This window comes from Neofelis nebulosa, chromosome 11 (assembly GCF_028018385.1).
Source record: "Neofelis nebulosa isolate mNeoNeb1 chromosome 11, mNeoNeb1.pri, whole genome shotgun sequence".
Lineage (NCBI taxonomy): Eukaryota > Metazoa > Chordata > Mammalia > Carnivora > Felidae > Neofelis > Neofelis nebulosa.
In genome coordinates this window covers 723,166-746,453 of record NC_080792.1, presented here as the reverse complement: position 1 = coordinate 746,453, position 23,288 = coordinate 723,166, and the positions used below count along the sequence as shown (strand labels likewise).

Sequence of the window (23,288 nt, the reverse complement as noted above, 5' to 3'; positions counted from 1 at the left end):
CGTCGGACGTGGCGGGGCGCTGCCACGGTGTGTGTGCGAGGAGGCGCGTGGCGTCGCCATCTAACGCCCTGTGTGTTCTCCCGCAGCCCGTCCCTCCCCGCCCTGGACTGGCAGGTGCCCTCGCGCTCAGGGCCCTACGAGCTGCGGATCGAGGTGCAGCCCAAGCCCCACCACAGAGCCCACTACGAGACGGAGGGGAGCCGTGGGGCTGTGAAGGCGTCGGCCGGAGGACACCCCAGCGTGCAGGTACCGGTCTGCTGGCCGCAGGACGCACCGGGAGCCCGATGGGGCCCCTGGTCCACCGCTCGTGGTGCTTCTATCTGTGCTTCTCTTTTTCTCTTAAAACGTAATTGTTCTCCCCTGGCCCCTTCAGCTGAGAGCGTACAGTCCTGCTTTCCTCCTTCGTAAGACAGTGGCTGGCAGTGGACGACCACGTAGCTCTCGGCTCCGTAGCTTAAACCCAGCTGTAAGCAGCTAAGACTGTGTGCACGTGGGATTACTTTCAGGGATTCCCAGGGATCTCTAGGGCCGGGGGTCGCCCGTGTGGGCCTGGCCCTGGGTGGGGGCCGGGGGTCGTCCTGTGGGCCTGGCCTCGGGCGGGGGCCGGGGGTCGTCCCTGTGGGTCTGGCCCCTGGTGGGGGCCAGGGGTCGTCCGTGTGGGTCTGGCCCCTGGTGGGGGCCAGGGGTCGTCCGTGTGGGCCTGGCCTCGGGAAAGGGCCAGGGGTCGCCCGTGTGGGTCTGGCCTCGGGTGGGGGCCGGGGTCGTCTGTGTCCGCGTGGGCCTGGCCTCGGGCAGGGCCAGGGGTCGTCCCTGTGGGTCTGTGCTCGGGTGGGGGCCGGGGGTCGTCCCTGTGGGTCTGGCCTCGGGTGGGCGCCGGGGGTCGTCCCTGTGGGTCTGGCCTTGGGCAAGGGCCGGGGGTCGCCCGTGTGAGTCTGGCCTCGGGTGGGGGCCGGGGGTCGCCCGTGTGGGTCTGGCCCTGGGTGGGGGCCAGGGGTCGTCCCTGTGGGTCTGGCCCCTGGCGGGGGCCGGGGGTCACCCGTGTGAGTCTGGCCTCGGGTGGGGGCCGGGGGTCGCCCGTGTGGGTCTGGCCCTGGGTGGGGGCCAGGGGTCGTCCCTGTGGGTCTGGCCCCGGCGGGGGCCGGGGGTTGTCTGTGTGGGCCTGGCCTCGGGTGGGGGCCGGGGGTCGCCCGTGTGGGTCTGGCCTCGGGTGGGGGCCAGGGTCGTCTGTGTCCGCGTGGGCCTGGCCTCGGGCAGGGCCAGGGGTCGTCCCTGTGGGTCTGTGCTCGGGTGGGGGCCGGGGGTCGTCCCTGTGGGTCTGGCCTCGGGTGGGCGCCGGGGGTCGTCCCTGTGGGTCTGGCCTTGGGCAAGGGCCGGGGGTCGCCCGTGTGAGTCTGGCCTCGGGTGGGGGCCGGGGGTCGCCCGTGTGGGTCTGGCCCTGGGTGGGGGCCAGGGGTCGTCCCTGTGGGTCTGGCCCCTGGCGGGGGCCGGGGGTCACCCGTGTGGGTCTGGCCCTGGGTGGGGGCCAGGGGTCGTCCCTGTGGGTCTGGCCCCTGGCGGGGGCCGGGGGTCACCCGTGTGAGTCTGGCCTCGGGTGGGGGCCGGGGGTCGCCTGTGTGGGTCTGGCCCTGGGTGGGGGCCAGGGGTCGTCCCTGTGGGTCTGGCCCCAGCGGGGGCCGGGGGTTGTCTGTGTGGGCCTGGCCTCGGGTGGGGGCCGGGGGTCGCCCGTGTGGGTCTGGCCTCGGGTGGGGGCCGGGGGTCGTCCCTGTGGGTCTGGCCTTGGGCAAGGGCCGGGGGTCGCCTGTGTGAGTCTGGCCTCGGGTGGGGGCCGGGGGTCGTCCGTGTGGGTCTGACCCTGGGTGGGGGCCGGGGGTCGTCCCTGTGGGTCTGGCCCCTGGCGGGGGCCGGGGGTCGCCCGTGTGGGTCTGGCCCCTGGCGGGGGCCGGGGGTCGCCCGTGTGGGTCTGGCCTCGGGTGGGGGCCAGGGGTCGTCTGTGTCCGCGTGGGCCTGGCCTCGGGCAGGACCAGGGGTCGTCCCTGTGGGTCTGGCCCCTGGCGGGGGCCGGGGGTCGCCCGTGTGGGCCTGGCCCTGGGTGGGGGCTGGGAGTCTTCCGAGTGGGCCTGGCCCTGGCGGGGGGTGGCCCACCCACTGCTGTTGCCGGCAGGTCCACGCTTGGCGGCCACCCCTTGTGGCATGTAGGTTGTGTGGGTGGCTGGAGCCTTGCTGATGCTGCGTCCAGTCGGACGCCTCCTCTCCCCACGTCTTCCTAGGCTGACACGTTTGATTCAGACGAGACGTTAAGAGGAAGAGGAGCCCGAGGGCCGGCCTTGCTTCCCTGATGGCACCCGTGGGCAGTGTGCGCGGTGGGCCATCTTCCGCGCCTCTTAGGAGGCGTGACCCTGGCTGTTACTCCTTTGTTGAGGGTAAACAAAGAGTGAATTAAATATAACCTCGGAATCAAAATGTTTTATTTTTGAGGAGCTCTTCTGTAAAAGTCTGTAAAGTGTCAGCAGAGCCAGGGTGCCACTCACGGGGCTCTGCAGAGACTTCGCACCCGCCCGCACTCCCGCTTGGCCCTGTCCCGCCCGCTCAGGTGGGGGCGATGAGGAGAAGGTGCCCGCAGCCCCGGGCCGTACCTCTTGCCCAGACCTCGCTGTCCCTGGAGCGGTGGCCTGGGGAGACCTCAGCCGCCCCGCGTCCATCCAGGGCGTCTCTAACAGCAAATCATCAGGAGCAACAAAAGGTCCCCTTGGCCACCATTTCAGTGAATTCCATTCACGTGATGCTGCTTTTGGCTTGGGTATTTTCGGTGGTTTCAGTGGTTGGTTTGAAGACTTCCTTCTTTCTGAAGGACAGAGGTTCTCAACGTGAGGGCCCTGACCTGGGAGTCGCTAGAAATGCAGTTTCTGTGGCCCACACAGACCCCGGATCGTGGAGTTCCTGGGTGGGCCCGAGGCCTGGTCCCCTCGGCTCCCTTATATGGAGCGGGCCGTGCGCGGTCTGTCCCTTCCCACGTCTTGGGGACCCTCATGCCGGACACGGGAAGAGCAGAGGACATGCCTTGAGGCGCCTGGGCATCAGGGAGCCCCGCGCTCCCCAGGAAGAGGCGCCATGCACCGCCAGGCCGTGCTGGGGTCTCCTGCCCACGTGTCGGGGGTGACTGCGGGTGCTGGCCTCCCAACTGAAAACACCGGACGGGAAGAAGACTCATTTGGCGTTAGAGCTGGAGCGTTTGTCACTGGTGTTCCGGGGGCACCTTGGTAACTGTGACGGGGACAGGTAGTGTCCACCGCCCGAAGGCATCACCCTTCTACCTCAGGGAGGACGTGTGGCCGCAGAGCGTGGCCGCTGTGTGACGTCGGTGGACTCCGTTCCTGACGAGCTTCGGCCCTCCTGCCCGGGCCCGTCGCTGTGACTCTCGGGCACCCGTGTGGGGTCGGGCTTGCTCTCCTGCCCAGAGCTCCAGGCGGTGGATGGGGAATGCTTGGCCCCCACCACGAAATCAGGAGCCCTGACCGGTCACTGGGGGAAGGAGGCCAGCCGGAGGGCGCCTGGCAGGGCACGGAACGCTTTTACTTTATTCCGTTCCGATAAACAGAAGGCCTGCCAGGGAAGGAGCCCCAGAGAGAAAGGCCGTCCGCCCAGACGACAATCAGCAGCTGGAGTTTGCGGGGACCGTGCTTGTGGCCCTGCGTTTCATGCTGACTAGTGCTTGCCTGCTTGGCTGCAGGACGCACACACCGCGGCCCGCTGGGCGTTCTCCGTCCCGCCTTCACGGCGGCGGGCTGAGGTCGGGGGACGCGGGCATCAGCCCGGCTCTGTAACTACAGACATTCGACTCCCTTTCCCGCAGCCGTTTTCACCGAACAAAAGTGCACTGCTGTGGACAGGAAAGGCCGCGGAGCAGCTCACGGAGAAGAGAGAATCCGGCAGCAAAACACCCCCATTTCTTTTTTTTTTTTTTTTTAAATATATTTTTAATTTTTTTTCAACGTTTTTTATTTTATTTTTGGGACAGAGAGAGACAGAGCATGAACGGGGGAGGGGCAGAGAGAGAGGGAGACACAGAATCGGAAACAGGCTCCAGGCTCCGAGCCATCAGCCCAGAGCCTGACGCGGGGCTCGAACTCACGGAGTGCGAGATCGTGACCTGGCTGAAGTCGGACGCTTAACCGACTGCGCCACCCAGGCGCCCCAAAACACCCCCATTTCTTGAAAGTAAACGCAGCAGGGGGAGCGGGTCCTGCAGTAGGGACAGCCGCGTGCAGACGTTAGCACCTTCCGCGTGGACGTGTGACGCCCGGGACTTGGCGCGTGTGATTGAGGACGGTCCGCGGCCGGCGGCCACTGTCCTGGGGGTCGGGGAGGGCGACCAGCAGAGCCCGGGTCTCCGGGTGCTTTGCGTCCGTCTGCCTGTGCCCCTCGCCCCTCGCGGGACCCCCGCCTCCAGTCTCTCATGTGGATGTTACGGCGAGGATTACGGAACTTGAAGTGGCATTTACAACGTCTGAATGATTGTTTCAGATTAAATGCAAGAGTTGGTTGTGGGTTTGAACGGGCCGAACGCCCCCCCAGCCTCACGGGGGAAATACAGCAAGAAAATGGTGCCTAGCAGAAACAGGTGCTGAGAGGGTCTCTCGCGGGTGAGAAATGAGCGACTGAGGCTTTTCTGATGGATCCGTGGCAAAGTGAATTCCCATCTGTGCACGTATGAGGTGAGCAGTTAAAAAGAAGGGGTGTGGGGGGTTTGCTCTTTTTCAGTCGGTGGCCCGCACAACTGGGTGAAAATAGCGTTAGTGCGTAATTACAAAACACGTGAAAATAGAAAACCCTCTCAGGTGCCGCGAAAGCCTGCTAACCACAGGTTTTATCCTGTGGGGAGTCATTTTAGCACATCCTGACACAGGGCTCCAGCGCCACGCCCGCTCCTCCCTTTTCGGAAGCCAGGTGCCCGCCCTTGCCACCAGGCCGCGCAGGGGCGGTTCCTGGGGAAGCCTGATGGGAACATGACGTCCCCGCGCCAGCCGCTGACGACCAGGCTCTGCCGCGTTTCCAAGTCTGTGCGTCAAATCGCAGCCCCTGTGCAGAACGGGACACCCAGCCGTGCCCCAGGGCAGGACCTGCTCCGGGTCAGCCGTGTCCCTGACCGCAGGAAGGAGCCGCCCGGTGCACCTGCCTCCGGGAGGTGCCTCCTTCCCAGGCACGGGCCGGGACTGGAGGGTGGGAAGGGACTTCAGCAGTCACGTGGGCTTTGCCGGCGTCCGTGTCTCCCCAGCGCCCGCGTTAGTACCTGTGGCCTCCTGGGCCGGCCTTGCCCCGGCTGTAGTCCCGGCCCTGGGAGGCCGGCGTGTGGCCGTCAGAGGGTCCGGCAGAGCGAGGCCCCCGAGTCCTGGGCAAGGTGGGAGGCGTCAGAAGGGCCTGCGTGAGACTTGCCTTCCCAGGGGGCGCAGGAAGGCTGGCCCTCTTCCAGTGTTGCCGCTGAGAATCCAGAGGATTCTGCCCTGAGGGTCCCTCCTTCAGACTGGGCTCCCGGCCAAACGGGTTTGCTGACCCTGGTTTTCTGTTCTGTTTTCCTGTGTGACCCCGCTGCCTGCTCTCCCTGCCCTGTGCTGTGCCCGGTGGCCCGTCTGCAGAGAACCTGTCTGTTCCCAGCTGCCCTGCAGGGACCCGAGGAGCAACCTGGGGGACATCGCTGACCTCTGAGCCAGGGGTCAAAGAATTAAGCTCTGTTTACCAAGCTCCCGAAATAACTGTCTGATAGCATCTAGCCCACCACACAGGAGGCCGGGTCTGTGTGAATAATTAATAGGTCACTGAGACGAGAAGCCTTGGGAAGTCTCGCGAGGTCGTAAACGGCACTTTAGACTTTTATCTGGTGTTGTCGGTTCTAGGCTCCCGGTCGGTGACGGGTGGTCGGTGACCGGTGGCTGGCATCAGTCCTGCCCGGTGATGCCAGAATCGGCCCTGGAGCAGAGGGCAGGGGCCTCAAGGGACCCGGGGACCACCCTGGCCTCAGGCTCAGGCAGGCTGCCCCGGGTGCATCGGGGCTGAGCTGTGCCCCAGCAGGCGCGTGGCAAGTGTCCCTGTAATGTGAGGCCTCTGAGGCCTGCAGCCCAGGTACAGACACACTGGGGAAGAGCCCACGTTGTCCTGTCCTGGAGGCTGGGCTGACAAAGTCTCGCTGCTGTTGTCTCACCCGCCTGAACGGTGGGGCTGCAGAGCTGTGGGGTGAGAAACCTGGGCGTGAGCGGGCGGGTGGAGAGAGGCTTGCCCGGGCCCACGGCACGGTCTTTCACCCAGACGTGCGCCCCGTCGTCTGCTACCTGGCTTGTCACGGCAGGTGTCACTTCTGTCCAGACAGGGCTGCTAACCTGGAAAGCCAGGATTTCCACAAAAGGCAGAGAGATAGATGTTGCCGGAATAAACTAGTACTTGATGACAAACTTTCATAGGCCCGGCTGGGTGGGAGCGTCTGGATCCACGGAACGGCCCCTCCCACGGAGCCCTCACACAGTGGGGATTCAAACGCAGTTCTGACCCCAACCCAATGTCAGCTGGCCCCGCAGTCCAGTCTGGCCGACTTGGAGGGGGTGTGGACTCACGTTCCCGGGGCCGCCCATACCCTTGCAGCGTGCCCAGGCAGGCGTCCAGGGGGACGTCCAGGCAGGTGGTCTGCTGAGTACACACAATTCTGTAGGTGCCGCCCTGTCCTGGTCAGGCAGGGGGGCCATCTGGCCCCCAACACGGGTGGGTCCACAATGGTTGTACCTGCCCAGCACCCCTGAAATGTGTTACCAGCTTTTATGACGACGAGGGCTCGTCCCTCTTAAGAAAGCCAGAGACGTCCGCTGAGACCGTGGAGAGAGGTGCCCCAGTGCCTTGTGTCACTGTAGTAGTGCCATTCAGGTGGCCAGTCTGTTGTCATCTCAGTTTGGGGGGGGGGGGTTCCTTGGAATATTGTTGCCACCTGCTGGTGTGCAGAGAAGGCAGACGGACTCAGGCGGGCTCCTGGACGCCCATTTGAGTTTGGTTGTTCCACCAAGCTGATGGAAGTGTGGTTTTGGTTTCCGTGCCGCCCAGACATCCCCCTGGGAATAAAGTCCGTGAGTAGCGTTGCAGTGGAAGCTGCCAGAAATCTCGATTCAGCACTTGAGCTTTCTTGTTGCAGGCTGTGGAAACTGTAAGAGTGTTCTCAGGCGGTTTTCTGAAAGGCCCTCTGAGGGCAGAGCAGCGTGCGGGACTCTTCCACGTACAGATGCGTGCCTGTGCCTCAGAAACGTGACATCAGGCGCATGCGTGATGGGGGGGAGGGTGTGATGGGGGGGCGCCAGGCAATTTAACTGGAGACAATGGTGAAGAATTATAAAAAGTTTATTTTGAGAGAGAGGGTGAGAGAGAGAGAGGGCGAGCAGGGGAGGGGCAGAGAGAGAGAGGGGAAGAGAGGATCCCAAGCAGGCTCCACACTGTCAGCACAGAGCCTGATCAGGGCTTGAACTCACGAACCGTGAGATCATGACCTGGGCGCAAATCAAGTCAGATGCTTAACTGAGCCACCCAGATGCCCCAAGAAATTATCATCTTTAATAAACATGTCAAAATTGGGAAATCCACATCCCAGCTGTGCCTCCCCATGGCGGCCAAGTGACAGGCGCCTGGTGCCCGCGGGTGGGGCTGCACATGGCAGGGGGTCCCTGCTCCGTGTGCTCTGAGGTCCGCCTTCGTTCCCACTGGCTGGCCCTTGGCCTGTGGTGCCTGGCGGGGCTGGTCTTCGGCCTGTGAGCCAGGCTCTACCCCGGCTGTTGTCCCCCAGGGGCCCCACTAGTGCAGGGCGACGCAGGGAGAGGCGGACGTGCTGAGACCTACAGTGTAGACCCCCGTTACGGGCCGCAGGTAGCTCAGGACTCAGCATTCCTGCACGCCAAGGAGGCGGGTGGCCGGTGACCGACTGTCCAGATGCTTGAGTTTTTGTCTGTTGCCCTGTGGTTTTAAAGTCTGTCCCGTATTTGAGAGCAGTCTGTGGACTGGAGAACGCTTCCTTCCTGAGCTGCTGTTCCGTGACTGTCCCTGAGCGTCAGCCGCGTGTCCCGGGCTGGCAGCCGCGGTCCCACCGAGCCGGGCTCCCCCCAGTCCCTCTCCCTGCTCCGGGACAACGCTGGGCTCTGCTCTGCGTCAGCACAGATGACGCTCGGTCCAGCTGCGGCCTGAGAGAGCCAAGGTGGGACCCACAATCGCGCCCTGACCGGCCTCGCGGGCGGTGTCCCCTCAGCAGCACTGGGTGCAGGGAGGAGGGCTGCGGGCAGCAGGCTGTGCAGCACCTCCATCAGCCGATGTGCCGGGGCCCTGCCCTCGCTGTCCTTTGGGTCACTGACGGCAAACACCGAGGGCCTGGCCGGGGGGTGAGTGGCCTCTGCGGGGGGGGGGGGGGGGGCCGGGAGGTCCCGAGGGGTCCCAGACACCCTCTCCTCCAGGGCAGGCCACCAGTGGGCAGGTCCGTGAGTTCATGGGAGTCCGTGCCTGTGTAGACGCCACACCTATCACACCGCTGGATGGGCCTTTCTTTGAAGATGGAAGTTTCCAGAAGTTTTCTCCACCATGGCCAGGTTCCTGGGGGTGCTCTGGGTTCTGGAGTCACTGAAGTTATGTTTGCTGCTGTAGTTTAACATTGCCAAATGGTTTCTAAGGCTCTTACGCACTCTGTTTCTAGATCATTTTTCCCTCAGCAGAAAGTTGGGTCTCCTCAGCATGTTTTTAATTAGAAACACTAAATGTAGTGTTTCCATGCAAAACGTTCTTTGATCCAGAAGTAATGTAATTTCTCTCTTCTGGATGCTTCCACGCGTGTCTGTGTGAATTCTGCCCGCCGGCTCCGTGGGTGACGTCTCTGGGTCACTTCAGAGCCGTCCCATCTGTAGGGTCAGCCCGCAGGGGTCGGGGCTCGGTGGCCTCGGCTGCCCTGCTCCCGTGAGGGACGACGCGCCTGTGTGTGGTGGGCTAGCGGGCGGCAGGTGCCCACATGGCACAGAGCTGCCGCCCAAGCCTCCCTTCCCTCCCTCTGGCCTCTGCCCGCCCGCGCTCGGCTCAGCCGGAACCAGCCTGGAGACCGTGTGTTCCACTCAGCGCTCACACACAACCACTGTGCCCTGTAGCTGTACAAAGCCCCGGGGATTCTGCCCGTCTCCCTGCCCTTGGCCGGAAGCTCCTGCTCTGTCACTTGCTGGATGGGAACCACTCGGAAGGAAGGCTCACGGTGACGGCGTGCCGGAAAGTGGCGTCCCGGGAAACACAGCCTGTGGACTAGGACCTTATCTCTCTCGGCGTCTGGACGTGTCCTTGAATTAGGGACACGCGCCAACCGTGCCTGCGGACTGGCGGGGGTCCCGGTGCCAGGTGAGCCCCTGCGCTGACCTCGTCGGACCCACGTGTGTGAGCCCTTCTCCCCCGTCATCAGTGGGGGCAGGTCTGAGGTCTCGATGGGGAAGAAGATGAGCCCCGTGGCGAGAGGCGGACGTATGCCTGGCGCCCCTGACCCCCTGGAACGACAGGCCAGCTTTGCCAGGGCCCGAGAACAGTGCACAGCTGCTCTTGAAGCCCCGGGGGTCGTGCGTTCAGGTAGCTTCGCAGGCTGGGCGTCCTTGAGGCCAAGTCCCGAGTGAAGACGGGACCTACGTTTCTTGCAGTCAAGTCTGGAAACCGAGTCAGCTAAGGCCTCACAACTGCGGAGCCACAGGACGCTGTCCACCTTTTCCTCTCAAAGCCCCTCCCTCCTGGAGACCACGTCCCGATCCCGGGACGCAGCGGGGCAGCCGGGAGACGCGTGGCTCCAGCCCTGCCTGGCACCTGCCCCATGCAGCACCTCACTGGTGGGACGGGACGTGCTGGCAGGTGCTCCAGACCCTGCCTTCGCCTGTGTGTGCATCCAGTGAGCGCCCCAGGCCCCGGGAGAGGGACAGCCGAGCAGTTTCATCCATGTCTCATCCAAGATGCACACCCACGCTGACGTGAAGTAAAGTGTAGGGGGTTTTGAGTGAACAGTTCGCCATTCAAGGCCTTGAACAATTTAAAATCTGTTGTAAAATGTAACCGTCCCATTAAGGGAAGTGAGTATGAGCCACAGAGGCAGCGACTGTCCCCGTGCCGCCCACAGGCGATGGCCAGTGGTCCTGGGCGGGCACGGTCTCTGGGTGTCGTGTGTCCTGAATATTTAGACGATGGACTCGTTAACCACAGCCCTTGGCTTGTTTATTTTGCGCTTTTTCAGAAAGGTAGAAAAATTCTATACACCCAACGCGGGGAACCCTAGAAATGAGCTTTTTCCTGAAAGGAACATCGTGCAGCCCCTCACAGCCATTTTGTCGCTAGAACCGTGTGTGACTGTCAGCTTTGAAAACCACGGCTGGAAGGCTTCGTGGGCTGGCGGCGAGCACCTCTAGATCTGGCTTAACGCTGCAAACCTCGTGCGAGTCAAAGGATTCCCTCGCGGGAGGAATTCCGAGAACTTACGTAACACTGTGCGGTGTAAACCCGGAAGGTTTGCTGGGTGTAGTGCACACGCAGACACACGCGTGCACACGTGTGTACGCTCACAGGCCTGCGTGCACGCACAGGTAGATGTGCCCGTGTGTGTGCACGTGTGTGAGCCCGTGCGTACTTCATGTGTATGCACATGCACGCGTGTGTGTGTGTGTAGGGAGTGGGCCCCCCCCCCCCCCCGCTCCCCTTCCGTGGCACAGGGTTTGGGGCGTCCATCACCAGGTCTGTGATCCATTACCTCCAGACTGGAGCCCATGTCGCGTGGGTCCGTGCCCAGATCTGGAGGTGCACCGGGCACCCGGGGAAGGTGCTGGGAAGACGCAAGGCTGCAGAGCCCGGAGCTGCTCACGGCTCTGTCCACGGGCCTCTGAGCCCCCCGTTCCCCGCCGTGGATGCTCTTTGCTCCGATTACCGGTTCTTCAGATGTGGCCACAGGATGGTGTGCGCAGCCTCACGTGGCAGCCTCACGTGGCACCATTCGCTGGTGTCCCATCTCCTGCCTCCCATGGAGTCTGCTGGCCACACCCCACACCCACCCCAGACCCCGCAGCCAGGCCCTCCGGCACGGTCACCCTGGGCATGGTGGCGAGGAAAGGGGACAGAGACAGACCGAGACCAAAGCCCCCGGGGGGCCCTGGGGCCCGGGACAGCTGGGCGGGCTGCCGTGGTCTGTCAGAGGTTCTGCTCCTGCCTGAGCGCCCCCTCTCCGTTCCATGCTCTGTCCCCCTCTGATGGCACAGCTGCTTTTGTGAGGACGTTAGACTCACACATAATTGATTTTCCGGTGAGAGCCACAATCCTCCGTCTTCTGTCTCCCTCGGACGTGTGCCAGGACCCACTTTTGTCCGTGACTCTAGGTCCTTCTGGACCTAGCTGCGGCCAGCCAAGGGGCCGGCACTTTCCAATCTTCCAAGAGAAGGGAGGGCCCGGGTCTGGGACACACGGTGCAGCCACTCCTGGCCCTGCCTGGCTGGTCACACCTGCTAATCACTTCCCTGGCCCCCTGCAGACAGGGACAGATGGACCCAAGAGCATGTGGACACAGCCACAGGTGGCGGACATCTGACCCCACGACCTCGGGAGTTTCTGCCCTCCGAGAAGCTGGGCCTCGTGGCGATGAGGTGCTGTGTGCCCCCCGCTCAGGGCCACTGTGGGCAGCGGCTCGGAGAGACCCGGTGCGGTACACGGTCCTCATGGTAACCGAGTCTCCCTTGGCCCTTCCCGAGAAGGCAGTGTGGTGCCGACGTTAACAACATCAGAAAACAGCCTGTTTTAGCTGCTTTCCTTGAGTCCCTGAGCTTTTTTCCAGGAGAGACTACAAGTCTTACATTACGTGGTTAAAACGGGTCAATTTTATGCTGTGGAAAACGTTGCCTCAGTAAAGCTGTTGAAAATGACTTGTGGCGTTGCGGGCGGGAAGTCTGCCTGGATTTCCTGCAGGTGTTTGGGGGCTGTGAGGGAGGGTGGGGCCTGCACCTGGGCCGTCACCTCGTCCTGCCCCACCCGCTTCTCCACGGGACAGCCACCCTCTCTGCCCACACCCGGCACACCTGCTCATGCCTCCCCACAAGCACGCGTCTGCACGTGCTCACACCATCTTGCGAGACACGTGCTTCTGCGTGTGTATACTCGTGCACGCACAACACCGCCAGCCTCTTGAGGTCCGTACTGTCTTTATCTGGCGGCTTTATCCCAGGCATCGTGGTGAGGCAGGGAGGCTGCGGCCCCTCTCACACTTACTTTTCGGCAGAGGCACAGCTCAGAGATAGCTCTGCCCGCTGTTTTTAGCAGCTGCCTGGAGGCCCGGCCGAGAGAGGTGGGGCCAGCTGCTTCGAGAGAACAGGCCTGTGTGGACCCGTCACGTGTGCTCAGTCGGGGCTTCCGCCAACCTCGGCCCCACATGTTACACGGTGGTTCCGTTCTCATTCGTGGTTTTCTCGTTTCCCGCTCCCCTTAACGCGGCCTCCGGGAGTGGGGGGTCGGCATCTGACGGCACTGGCCATTTGTGTGCCGTGGTGGTCACAGATGTGAGTTGGCATGACAGCCGATCCCCGGGCCCCGCCGTGGTCGGTGTAGCCCCGTCCCCTCCCGTGTCCAGTGATGGTGCTGGCGAGCAGACACGTGGGATTTTCCTTCCCGTTATTTGGCAGGAATTTGTGTGGATGTAGGACACCCTTGTGGGGGGCGGGGGAGCAGTGCGGGTGCAGGCCGTGAGGATTCGGGATCCGGTGTGACAGCCGCGCTCACGCCCCGCGGGCTCACAGGGTAGCATGGTGGCCAGAAGCGTGGGGGTAACAAGTGAATCCCGTTTGGGGGCCGGGTCTCCCTCTCCACACAGCTCCTCTTTGGGGCGTCGTGTGAAGATTCGGATCCAACACCAAGATGGACGTAATTTCCCTTCGGACGGATGGTTCTGCATGAGCGGCTCGCTCGGCCCCACCTGCCCGAGCATGAGTGGCAGCGCGAGAGGACTTGCCCCACTTGTCACCCGCCTGTCACTGCCCCACAAGTGCTGAGGTAGCACAGGAGCTAAAAACAAACACGCACGTGTAGAAAACTTAGCGGTTCTCATAGCTTGAAAACGGAATAATGCATTTTGTTTAGTTTAGTTGAAGCAAAGAGAGGCCATTGTTATGACAGGTAATTTTATAAATAGCGTTTTACAGATACTAAAACGTGCCAGAGGCAGAAAACCCATGCAGCGGAGCACGTGAAGTATTTAAATTACTTTCTTAAAATGAACTTCGTGTTTTAAATAATAGATGTTTATTTCCCAAGCTAAACCTTAAGTATTCCCATTTTCACTGAAGTAGCATGTTTTTAAAAGGGGAAGTTATACCCACAATCCGCTGCGCGCAATCAGCAGTGCCAGCGTGGGTCCCGGGGGGGCTCTAACCTGTCATTTCCAAACCGCCTGAGTGCCACCGGGCCCTCCGCACGCCACCGACCCACCTCAGCCGCACGAGAGACCGTTTCGGCCAAAGACTCATTTAGGTCTTGTAGCGTTAGACGTCACAGAACGGAACACCGAGTGGCAAAATTTGCCCCTTAATCAGCCTCTGATTTTACTTTTATGTTTTCTGTTGCAAAAACATAGATTCGAGTCCAGCACGGAGTAGGGGTTTCTCATTAAAGCTCACGAAATCGGCCGAGGCCCGAAGGTGCCCTCCCCACAAGGAGGCGAGAACTTCGGTGGTCGCGGCTGCTGCCGTCCCGACCCAACGGTGCTCCTCTGGGGACACTCGTGCGTGCACACAGGAAGAGCTTTTCAGTTCAGGAAGGAGAGGCGTCTCTGCGGGATTAAGCCGCATCAGCAGGAACGGCCTCGAAAGGAGTCGTGTGCGGGTTCTCCGTGCGCGGCCATAGCGAGGCCCCCGGCGAGCGGACGGGCAGGGCAGGGAAGGCGCCCCTCGGCCTCTCTGCCCACGCGCCCACCACACGGCCGTGGCATCTCCCGTCCCTCCGCGGAGGCCCGGGCTCACGTCCGCGCTCGGCTCAGCCGCGCTTCCTGTCTGCGTGCACACGCGTGTCAGACGCGTGTTTAGTCTGTGTGCATCAGGCACCCGTGGATCGGGACGGAAGTGCGATGATTTTACATGAAAAAGCTGCTTTGGTGATGACCACGTCCACAGATGCGTGGGACCCTGTCGAGGCAGAAAAGGATGCGTGTGTCCCTGCCGCCGGCCGGCAACGAACCTTCCCAGCCAAGCACAGCGCTCCAGAGTATGTGGGAGAGCCCTGGTGCGAGTGTGTGCGTGTGCGTGGGCACGCGACTGTGTGTCTGGGCACACCCTCCTGCACTGAGCGCCTCTGTCTCCAGGACGTCCCACAGGTGGTGGCCAGCGTCTCTCGCACGGAAGTTGTGACGTCACGTGGACGGGGCAGCCCGGCCCTCCACGCGCTGGCGGCCTTGACCACGCGGTCTCCTTCCTCCTGGCCCTCAGCATGCTGGCGGGGGGCGCGTGCGCCTCCCGAGCCGTCCTCGTTGGAGGGCCCTCTTCCGAGAACCCCGAGCTTGCAAGCACCGTGCCGTAATTAAGTGCAGTGACCGTCACTTAACGAGTCTTCTATCAGCATGGTTCCGGTCGATGGTTCACTGCTGATTTCAACTACTGTTTGCTCCTCAGGGTTAACAAATTCACAGGGTTGGATCCCATTTTTAATCTTAAATTTGACGTTCCGAGTGCTTGTGTTGGAGATCCCGGGTCCGTTGAGGGTGACGGCGTTCGCGTCCCTAGAACAGGTCTCGCGACGCCCTGGGTGGAGCTGTTGACCTGCTCCTGACAGACAGCAGGACATCTGGCGCCAGGCCGTCTGCTCGTTCCCAAGCCGTTGGGCATCCCAGGGGTGGCACAGCCCGTCACCCCGCGTGGAGGACGATCCACTTTGCACAGGGACACCTGCAGCCTCCAGCGAATGAAGCCTTTGCTCAGACTGCTACCCGAAGCCGGGGAAGTGGCCTTTGTACCTTCTCGTGGCAGCTGACGAGTGTGCACCACTCGCGGGTGCCTCCGATTCCAGACAGAGCGGTGACGGGTGCAGACAGGAGCGAGCCAGGGCCTTTGATCGTCCGATGCTGTCTTGCTGGCCAGTGCCTGGTCCACCGAAGAGTCCGTGAAAATTACAACAGGCAGCCGCCTGCATCGCCCCAGAGGCCGCGGCTGCGCCTGGAGAGCCGCGAAGACCAACGTGAAAGACGCACACACAGTCGGCCGGAGCCAGCGTGGGGACTGTGGGAGGTTCTGAAGGCCTCCTTCCCTGCTGGACGCCCGTCCCCTGTGGAAGCTCTGTCCCCCTCTGGACACCCCATTCTCCTCTGGATACCACCTCCCCCGCTGGACGCCCCCTCCCCCTCTGGACACCCCTCTGGACATCCCATTCCCCTGTGGATATCCCATCCCCTCTGGACACCCCCTCCCCCTCTGGACGCCCAGGGACACTCCCAGGGACACTCTCCATCTGTTGGTCGGTGTTTGCTGCCTGTGCGTGGTCCCTGAGGGCACCTCTTCTGCCCCCATCATCAGGGCCTGTGCTGCTGGGCAGGTCCTCGGGGTGGGTGAGGTGACCTCATGGTGGCTGTGTCACAGGGCGGAGGTGGAGCCTGGGCAGTGCCGCGGGTGCCCTCAGGCCCGCCCTGCTCGCGTCCCCTCCTCATGCACCTTGTCTGCCCTGACCAGGTGCTCCGGCACACTCACCGAGCGTGCGGCTCTCACGTCATGCCCCGTGGGCGGGACGGCGAGGACGTGTGTCTGCCGTGAGCTGTCCTTCCGGGAGCTTCTCGGAGAACCGGCGGCCCCGGCCCCCCTGCACATTTGGAAGGACTGGTGGCATTTCTGTGCACCAGTCACTCGCGTCCGCGGACTATAATGTGCAGTCGGGACGGGTTGTTCAAGAAGCAGGACCCCAGCCTGCAGGCTGCGGGGCTTGAATTCCTCGGGAAAGGCCTCGGCCCGGGTGTCAGGTGGCACCAGCCGCACACGGTCCTTACAGCAGATGCTGGGCAGAGTGTAGACGGTGCTCACAAGCTGCCAGGGAGGAGGGTGCCGGGGTGCGGGAGTGACTTAGCACTCAGCACCCGGCGTTCCCATCGTCTGTCACGGAGCGGAGGGGGCGGGGGCACGGAACGACTTAGCACTCAGCACCCGGCGTTCCCATCGTCTGTCACGGAGCGGGGTGGGGGCGGGGGTGGGCGGGGGCGCGGACCGACTTAGCACCGAGCACCTTTCCGTTTGAATCAGCCTTTGCTTATAAAAATCTAACCGGTTCTGAGCAGTCTGCGTGCAGGGTGCTTGACGGGGGACCTTGTTCTGTCGCCAGCTACACGGCTACTTGGAGAACGAGCCGCTCACGCTACAGCTGTTCATCGGGACCGCTGACGACCGCCTGCTGAGACCCCACGCCTTCTACCAGGTGCATCGGATCACGGGCAAGACCGTGTCCACCACCAGTCACGAGGCCATCCTGTCCAACACCAAAGTCCTGGAGATCCCGCTGCTGCCGGAGAACAACATGAGAGCCATGTGAGCTGCGCCCGCGGGGCTGGGGTGCTGGGGGCCGGCTCGGGGGTGTGGCCTGCGTGCCCTTCCCTGCTCTGCCTCTCTGCGCTCGGCTTAACACCTGGGCAAACCCCAAACATTTGTGGCAGTGGATTTGCTCCAGGGCGCCGGGCGCCGCGGGCCTTGCACTTGGACGGTTCGGTCCCCCGCTGTCAGTGTGCCCTCGTGCCTGATTCTCCTGAGTGCGACGCCCGTTCATGCCTGAACACGGCCACCACCAAGGTGCACGGGCCAAGGGGCAAAGTCAGGCCTGCTCGCTAGTTCCGAGGGACTGACCCGTAAACTGAGGACTGACCTCCTGCGGGAGTAGGGCCTCCGTTCGCAGCCTCCCGTCCTCCTCCTGCCCGCACGTGGCTCCTAGGGTCTCGCGCGGACGGTGGGCCTCTCGAGGGCAGGGTGGGACGCCCTGGGCCTTGCCCCAGGGACCGAAAGACGGTCTGACCCTTGTTTCCGGCAGCGTGGACTGCGCCGGGATCCTGAAGCTCAGAAACTCGGACATCGAGCTGCGCAAAGGGGAGACAGACATCGGGAGAAAGAACACCAGGGTGAGGCTGGTCTTCCGGGTCCACATCCCGCAGCCCAACGGCCGGACGCTGTCCCTGCAAGTGGCCTCGAACCCCATCGAGTGCTGTGAGTAGCGGAGCTGCCCCCGTGCCACACGCCCTCCCGTCTGTGACCTCGCACAGACTTTTCCCATCAAGTGTGTCCATACTGATGTGCAGCCGCTCTGCTCCCCGCCTCTCGTGGGTCGTCCCCCGAGGCCCTGACCTCGCTGGCATTCAGGTTCACGGGCTCTGCCCACCCCCCTCCTTGCACCCACGGGGATCACAGAGAGGAGAGTTTGTCCTGAACCCCTGAGATGGGTGCTCTCGCCCCATTCGAGCAAATCCCTAGTGTTTCAGAAACCCGAGCGGTGGGGTTGGGGCATCTGGTCCACTGGGCTGAGCAAACCTGTTTCTCAGCCCTTGTATGACAAGCCCATCTTCCCCGGCAGCTCCTGGCTTTCCCTCGTCTTGTCTTCCAGCCTTGGGCCTGAGTCCTCTGCTCCTGCGGGGGCTCGGCCGCGGCAAGGGGTCAGGGTCCTCCAGCAGATGAGGTCGTTGGTGGACGCCCCACGAACGCCTGTCCTCAGCACGGCTTCTTTCCTGGGCCTGGGGGTGGGTCACCAGGCAGCATTCTGTAGGCCTGCCACACCCACTGGCCGCTGCCGGAACGTCACCTTTCCAGGGCCCCTCTTCTCTCACCCGGTCGTGGCTGTCGCAGGACACTCACCTGTGTCCCTGGCTCACCTGCCCGCCCGTCTCAGTGGGGGTGTTTGTGTTTGGTTCCCTCACCTCAGCCCCCAGGGACCCCGTCCCCCTGATGGCCGTCTCATGACCCCTGTGTGGAGCCCCACGGACACCTGTCCCCACGCCTTGGCGTGGCCTGTGGGTTAGCTGCAGGCGGCTCTACGTGTCTGAAGTGTGGCCTCCTCCCTCGGGCCCACTGGTTGGGTGAGAATGCATAGTGGCCAGGGAAGTGGCCACTATTTCTGCCTGGAACAGCCTCGGTGCCCCCACCGCCCCGCGTCCTGTGCTTTCCAGACGGCCTGACTCCCCGCGCTCAATGCCTTGCTGCCTGGCCTTGTTCCAGCAGACCCCAGCCTCTCTTGTCCGCCACTCCTGGCTGTGACAGGGCCTCCACCGTGAGACCCCACTCCTCCGTTCATGCTGGGCCCGCGCCCCCACGGTGCCCAGGGTGGGGTCTCGTGGCTCCCAGCTTCCAAAGCCCACACCCCGTTCCCACCATGACAGGGTGTCCCGAGGGGGGGTTCCTTACCCGGGGCGGTGTGTCCTATCCAAGCAGAGGCCGGGGTCACCCTGGGGAGCCGGCACGTTCACCGCACGGAGGCGTGCACTCAGACTGCTCGTGTGCCCACGCACCACTGAAGTCGCGATCTTTGCGCACACACGAGCCGATGCGCCTTCGCCCCTGTGTGTGTGTCATCAAGCGGACCTGCCCCGGAGCAGCAGCCGTGAGGGCGACCAGCTGTCGCGTGCGGTCGCCCTGTGCTCCGAGTGCGTGACGCCCCCGCACCAAACCCCAAGGAGCCCGCGGGAAGGGCCCGTTCCTGACCAGCCGGCTGACCCTGGGGCGCCCTCCCGGGGCTGTGGCACGAGGTGGGGCCGGGGCTCCAGCTCATTCCCCCTGTTGTGACCCCGCGCAGCCCAGCGGTCGGCCCAGGAGCTGCCCCTCGTGGAGAAGCAGAGCGCGGCCAGCTGCCCCGTCCTCGGTGGGAAGAAGATGGTCCTGTCCGGCCATAACTTTCTGCAAGACTCCAAGGTCATTTTCGTGGAGAAAGCACCAGGTATCTCCTCTATGACAGACTGTCTGCGTGTTTCCCGCTTTTGCCGCCGGGGTCGGGGGTGGCTCCCAGGGGCGGAGCGGGGCCGCTCTGGGGTCTCCACGCCGCACAGCAGGAGCAGATCACCGAGCTCTGGGTCAAGGGCTGTCCTTAACGCGGCCCACATCAGCGGGTGTGGGGCCACCCCTGCTCGCTGGCCGTGGCGGCCCCTTGCCCTTGGCCTGGCCCGGACACACGTCTGCTTCCTGGCTTTGGGTGGCTGCTGCTCAGGCCGTCTCGGGAGGCGCTGTTCTGCCCTGTGTAGATGATGGCTTCTCGTGTCAGAATCGCCGCCTTGGGAGGTGAGCGTCCTGATGCTCAGTGGCCGCAGCGGCCGTGGGACCCGCACTTGGCTCGGCGGCCTCCCCGCACCCCCGCAGGCCCCAGAGATGCAGAGGCGGGTGCTGCTGTGGGCTCCCAGCCGTGGTGTGGTGTGTGTGTGTGTGTGTGTGTGTGTGTGTGTGTGTGTGTGTGTAGACTGCTGGGTGGCAGGTGTAGACCTCCGAGTGCAGAGCGGAGCCCAGGTGTGCGGCAGGGCAGATGCAGGTGTGTGCACGCCCGCCCCGCCCCAGGAGAGGCCTCTGGGCACTCATGAGAGTAAAGCAAGGGGGGGGGGGGGGGGCAGGTGACAGTGCGTGTGGCCGGTCCCTCCGGAAGCTCTGGGCAGCTGTGGTTTGGAGGCCGGTCCCCATTGAGCTGGCCAGGCAAGTGCCCCCCACGGTGCTGCCACTGCTGGGCTGCAGGGGGCCGCACCCCCGCTCAGCGTTTTCCGGAGAGCATGGCTGCAGGACCCACGCTGATGCCGGAATCCACAGCGGTGCCCAGTGTCCACAACGGGGTCTTGATTTTGCGCAGGAGGCTTAAGTGCCTCCCATCAAAACGGGCCGGCAGGTCCTGTGTGCTCAGCTTGTGCCCATGTAATCACGCACGTGATTGGAAAATGTTGTGAATTATGGAGAAAATCGGACCAAATGTGGTGATGATGAGGAGAATTTGCATCGCTGGACACTGTTTTTCGGAGGAGGCTAATTTTGAAATGATTTAACCTTTTGAGCTTAAACACACGAACAAGTACGCGTGGGGGAGGGTCGCCAGGCGCTGTGCTGCGACTTGGCCTGAGTCACTGCTTTTCTGGCTGCTGCACAAGTCCACGCGGCTTTCTTCCTCCTTCCTGAACAGTTGTCACCTTGGCGCCACGGTGGGACCTTCGGGCGCCTCCTGGGTGCTCCCCGCCTGGTGGGCACCGTGTGGCTTCTTTGGCGGGGCGGGATTCACCGCCCGGCCGTCCTCATCAGCCCCCGCGTGCGTGTCCACTCCAGGGCCTCACGTGCCACGTGGAGGCTGGCTGCGTGGGGCCCTCCCCCTCCCCCTCCCGTGGCAGCCGGCGAGGCGTGGGTGTGGGTGGTGACGTGGTCACAGCCCGTGGCCACCACCGGCAGGTGTAAACACTGTGCTTTCACGTCTGGACACTGTCGGTGGCTGCGTGTTCGTATTTAAGAAGATGGTTTGCGTGTTCACGCATGTATGTGAAAGTCATGTTTTCAAAAGAGAACGTTCTTTCACCTTTGACTCCAGGCACAGGTGGCCCTCGTGCCACTCCTAACGCATCCTGACGCCCTCTGCAGCCGTAACTGGGCTTTTCTTGGTTGATTTTTTGGAGATACCGCTAAAGCCAATTTAGGTTAGGGCCGAGCTATTCTCTAGGCTTCCGACGAGGTCACTGCCCTGTTGTGAAGTTCAGTCCCTAAACCACCAAGGCCAGAATGTGAGCGGAGAGGCCTTGTTGTGGGAGTCCTGAACGCGGGCCCTGTTTTCCCAGCTGCTGGGGTGTCTCTGGGGCGCCCCCAGTCCCCGCACCAGCAACCCAGACCTTTCTGAGGGTTTCACGGGTCAGTTCCTGCCTGGAGGGCCAGCCACGGCGGCTACGCCTCCATGAGAGAAGGGGGTTGGAGAAGGGTCTCGTGGCACCTGTGGCCAGAGCAGCAGTCAGTGCACGGGAGCCAGGAGTCCCGGTAGGCGGCTCTGGGCCTCCGGTGGGCGTCAGCGGGTCCCTCGGGGCAGCCCAGGCAGGATAGGGGCTGCAGGGACATCAGGATGTGTCACACAGGACGTGACAGCACAGAGCTCTGGCTGTGTACGTGATGGTGCTTTCCAGAAGAGCCCTGTAGTTTTTTTTTGGGGGGGGCCCTTTACTGTGTTTTGCAAAAGGTCCCGGGATTAGAAGAGCCTTTCCTTTGAGGACTGGGGTCAGTGGCTGTGGCTTGCACGTGAGACGGTGCTGCTGAGCGTGTGGAAACCTGAATGCACTTACCCAGTGGGGCCGAGAGTCCAGTGCTGGATGCCTGCATCGAGGGCTTGCCTGCGGGCATCGTGGACATCCCTGTGCGGGAGTGAAACACTGACCGGCCCTCCCCCCACATCCCTGGCAGTGAAGATCTCTGGAGCTGCCCTCAGCGGTGTGGATCGAGCATGTATTTGTACACGCGTGTGAACGTTTGAATCAGCCCAGGGGACCCTCTCATGTTCCACACGTGTGAAGACATCGCGTGGAACGTGAACTCGCTCTGCTCTGGAGGCAGGGCTGAGGTGCCAAAGCCGAACGTGTCACTGGTTTGGATGTGCCAGATCACGTCCCTGACACCGGGGCTGCAGGTGGCTCCGAGCGGGCTCCTGCCTGTTCCGTGGTGATTCCTGAAAACCGCAAACAGAGCCTGTTTCGGCTTCTTGGCCGCACAGCAGACCTCACCCAGACTTAGAGGCTTCAAGAACAAGCCCTTCCTTTGCTGGCAGTTGTGTGGACTGGTCTCAGCCCGTGGCCTCTCCCGTGGCCCCCCTTGAGCTGGCAGTTCGGCTGTGTTCTGTCTGCACGGTCTCGGGGCCCTGCCTGGCGTCCTCAGCTGCTGCCACGCCCACACGTGGGGCCTCTGAGGTGTAAACGTGGAAGCCAGTTCATCGGGCCACGGTGTGAGCACCCTTCAACGCTGGATCGCTCCCTCGAAACCTCTTCGTGGGGCGCTCAGATGCCCCCCCACCACAAGGCCCCAAGCCCCAGGTGGCTCTGCTGTTCTCTCCCATCAGCGGCTCCTCCTGGGCTGAGCCGCCGACCAGTGGGCACTCTGGGAGGCGGCACACATCCCACACCTGCTCCCGGGTGGGGGATGGGCAGAGGGGCTCTTGATGGGTGCACCCGGTGGACTGGATGGTCCGTGGGGGCGGCAGCCGCCCCCACGCCCCTTCCGGGCCCCTCCAGCAGTGGGCAGGGAAGGCGCTCATCGGGCGGTGAGCCTGAATTCCCGGGCCCCGCCCCCGGCCGCACCTACACACGCCCCTTTGTGATCCTCACCAATCTGCTTCTGAACACCCCTAATCCTGGTGCTGTTGTGAACAAAGTCCTTTCGGGGGTCCAGGTTCAAGGTGAAAAGGCTTGTGGGAGGGAGGGGGCTGCGGGGTCAGCACACCTCCCTCCCACGGGTTGGAGATGTGCCCGTTTGCTCCAGAAGTAGGAAAATGGCCACTTTGCTGTAAGAGGCTTCTTTGGGCGCATCCTGGGGGCTGAGTGTGGAGGGGGAAGTGTGGGCCCCTGAGCTGTCCATCCTGGGCCTGTGTGTGTGTGCATGTGGCACGGCTCACTCCTCACCTGTGCCTCCCGGACGCTCTCAGACCATCGGCACAGACGATTTTGTGTTCACGGGCGAGGCTTCAGGCCGTGGCCCAGAGCAGCGGAAATCTCACCTCCCAGCAGAGGGGGTGTGGGGGCCTTAGGTGATGTTTCTTGTTAAGTATGCACCCGGTTGCAGCACAGGCCTGGACTCCAGCGGCCAGTTTAGGAGTGGTGTGTGCAGGGTGTCTGTGTCAGGGCGTGTGTGAGCAGGTGTGCGTGTGTCAGCGTGTGTGAGTGAGCAGGTGTGTGTCACGGTGTGTCAGCGTGTGTGAGTGAGCAAGTGTGCGTCGGGGTGTGTGTGTCAGTGTGTGTGAGCCCGTGTGTGTCAGGGCATGTGTGTGAGCAGGTGTGTGTGTGTCAGCGTGTGTGAGCAGGTGTGTCAGGGTGTGTGTGAGCAGGTGTGTGTGTCAGTGTGTGTCAGAACGCGTGTGAGCCCATGTGTATGTGAGCAGGTGTGTGTGTGTCAGCGTGTGTGTGTGAGCAGGTGTGTGTGCCAGTGTGAGTGAGCCCGTGTGTGTCAGGTCATTGTGAGCAGGTGTGTGTGTGTGTCAGCGTGTGTGAGTGGGCAGGTGTGTGTCAGGGTGTGTGTGAACAGGTGTGTGTGTCAGCGTGTGTGAGTGAGCAGGTGTGTGTCAGGGTGTGTCAGCGTGTGTGAGTAAGT

The 23,288-nt window shown here is 62.9% G+C and overlaps 1 protein-coding gene across 7 annotated transcripts in view; it reads left to right on the top strand.

Moving 5' to 3' along the window:
* Positions 1–23,288, top strand: part of NFATC1 (nuclear factor of activated T cells 1) — a 107,345-nt gene that overhangs the window by 29,032 nt on the left and 55,025 nt on the right. For all 7 annotated transcript variants that reach the window (XM_058691753.1, XM_058691754.1, XM_058691756.1 and 4 more), the window contains exons 3-6: positions 87–246; positions 16,345–16,547; positions 17,041–17,213; positions 18,790–18,930. In XM_058691753.1, the coding sequence (XP_058547736.1) occupies positions 87–246; positions 16,345–16,547; positions 17,041–17,213; positions 18,790–18,930 (677 nt within the window). The remainder of the gene's footprint in view (positions 1–86; positions 247–16,344; positions 16,548–17,040; positions 17,214–18,789; positions 18,931–23,288) is intronic.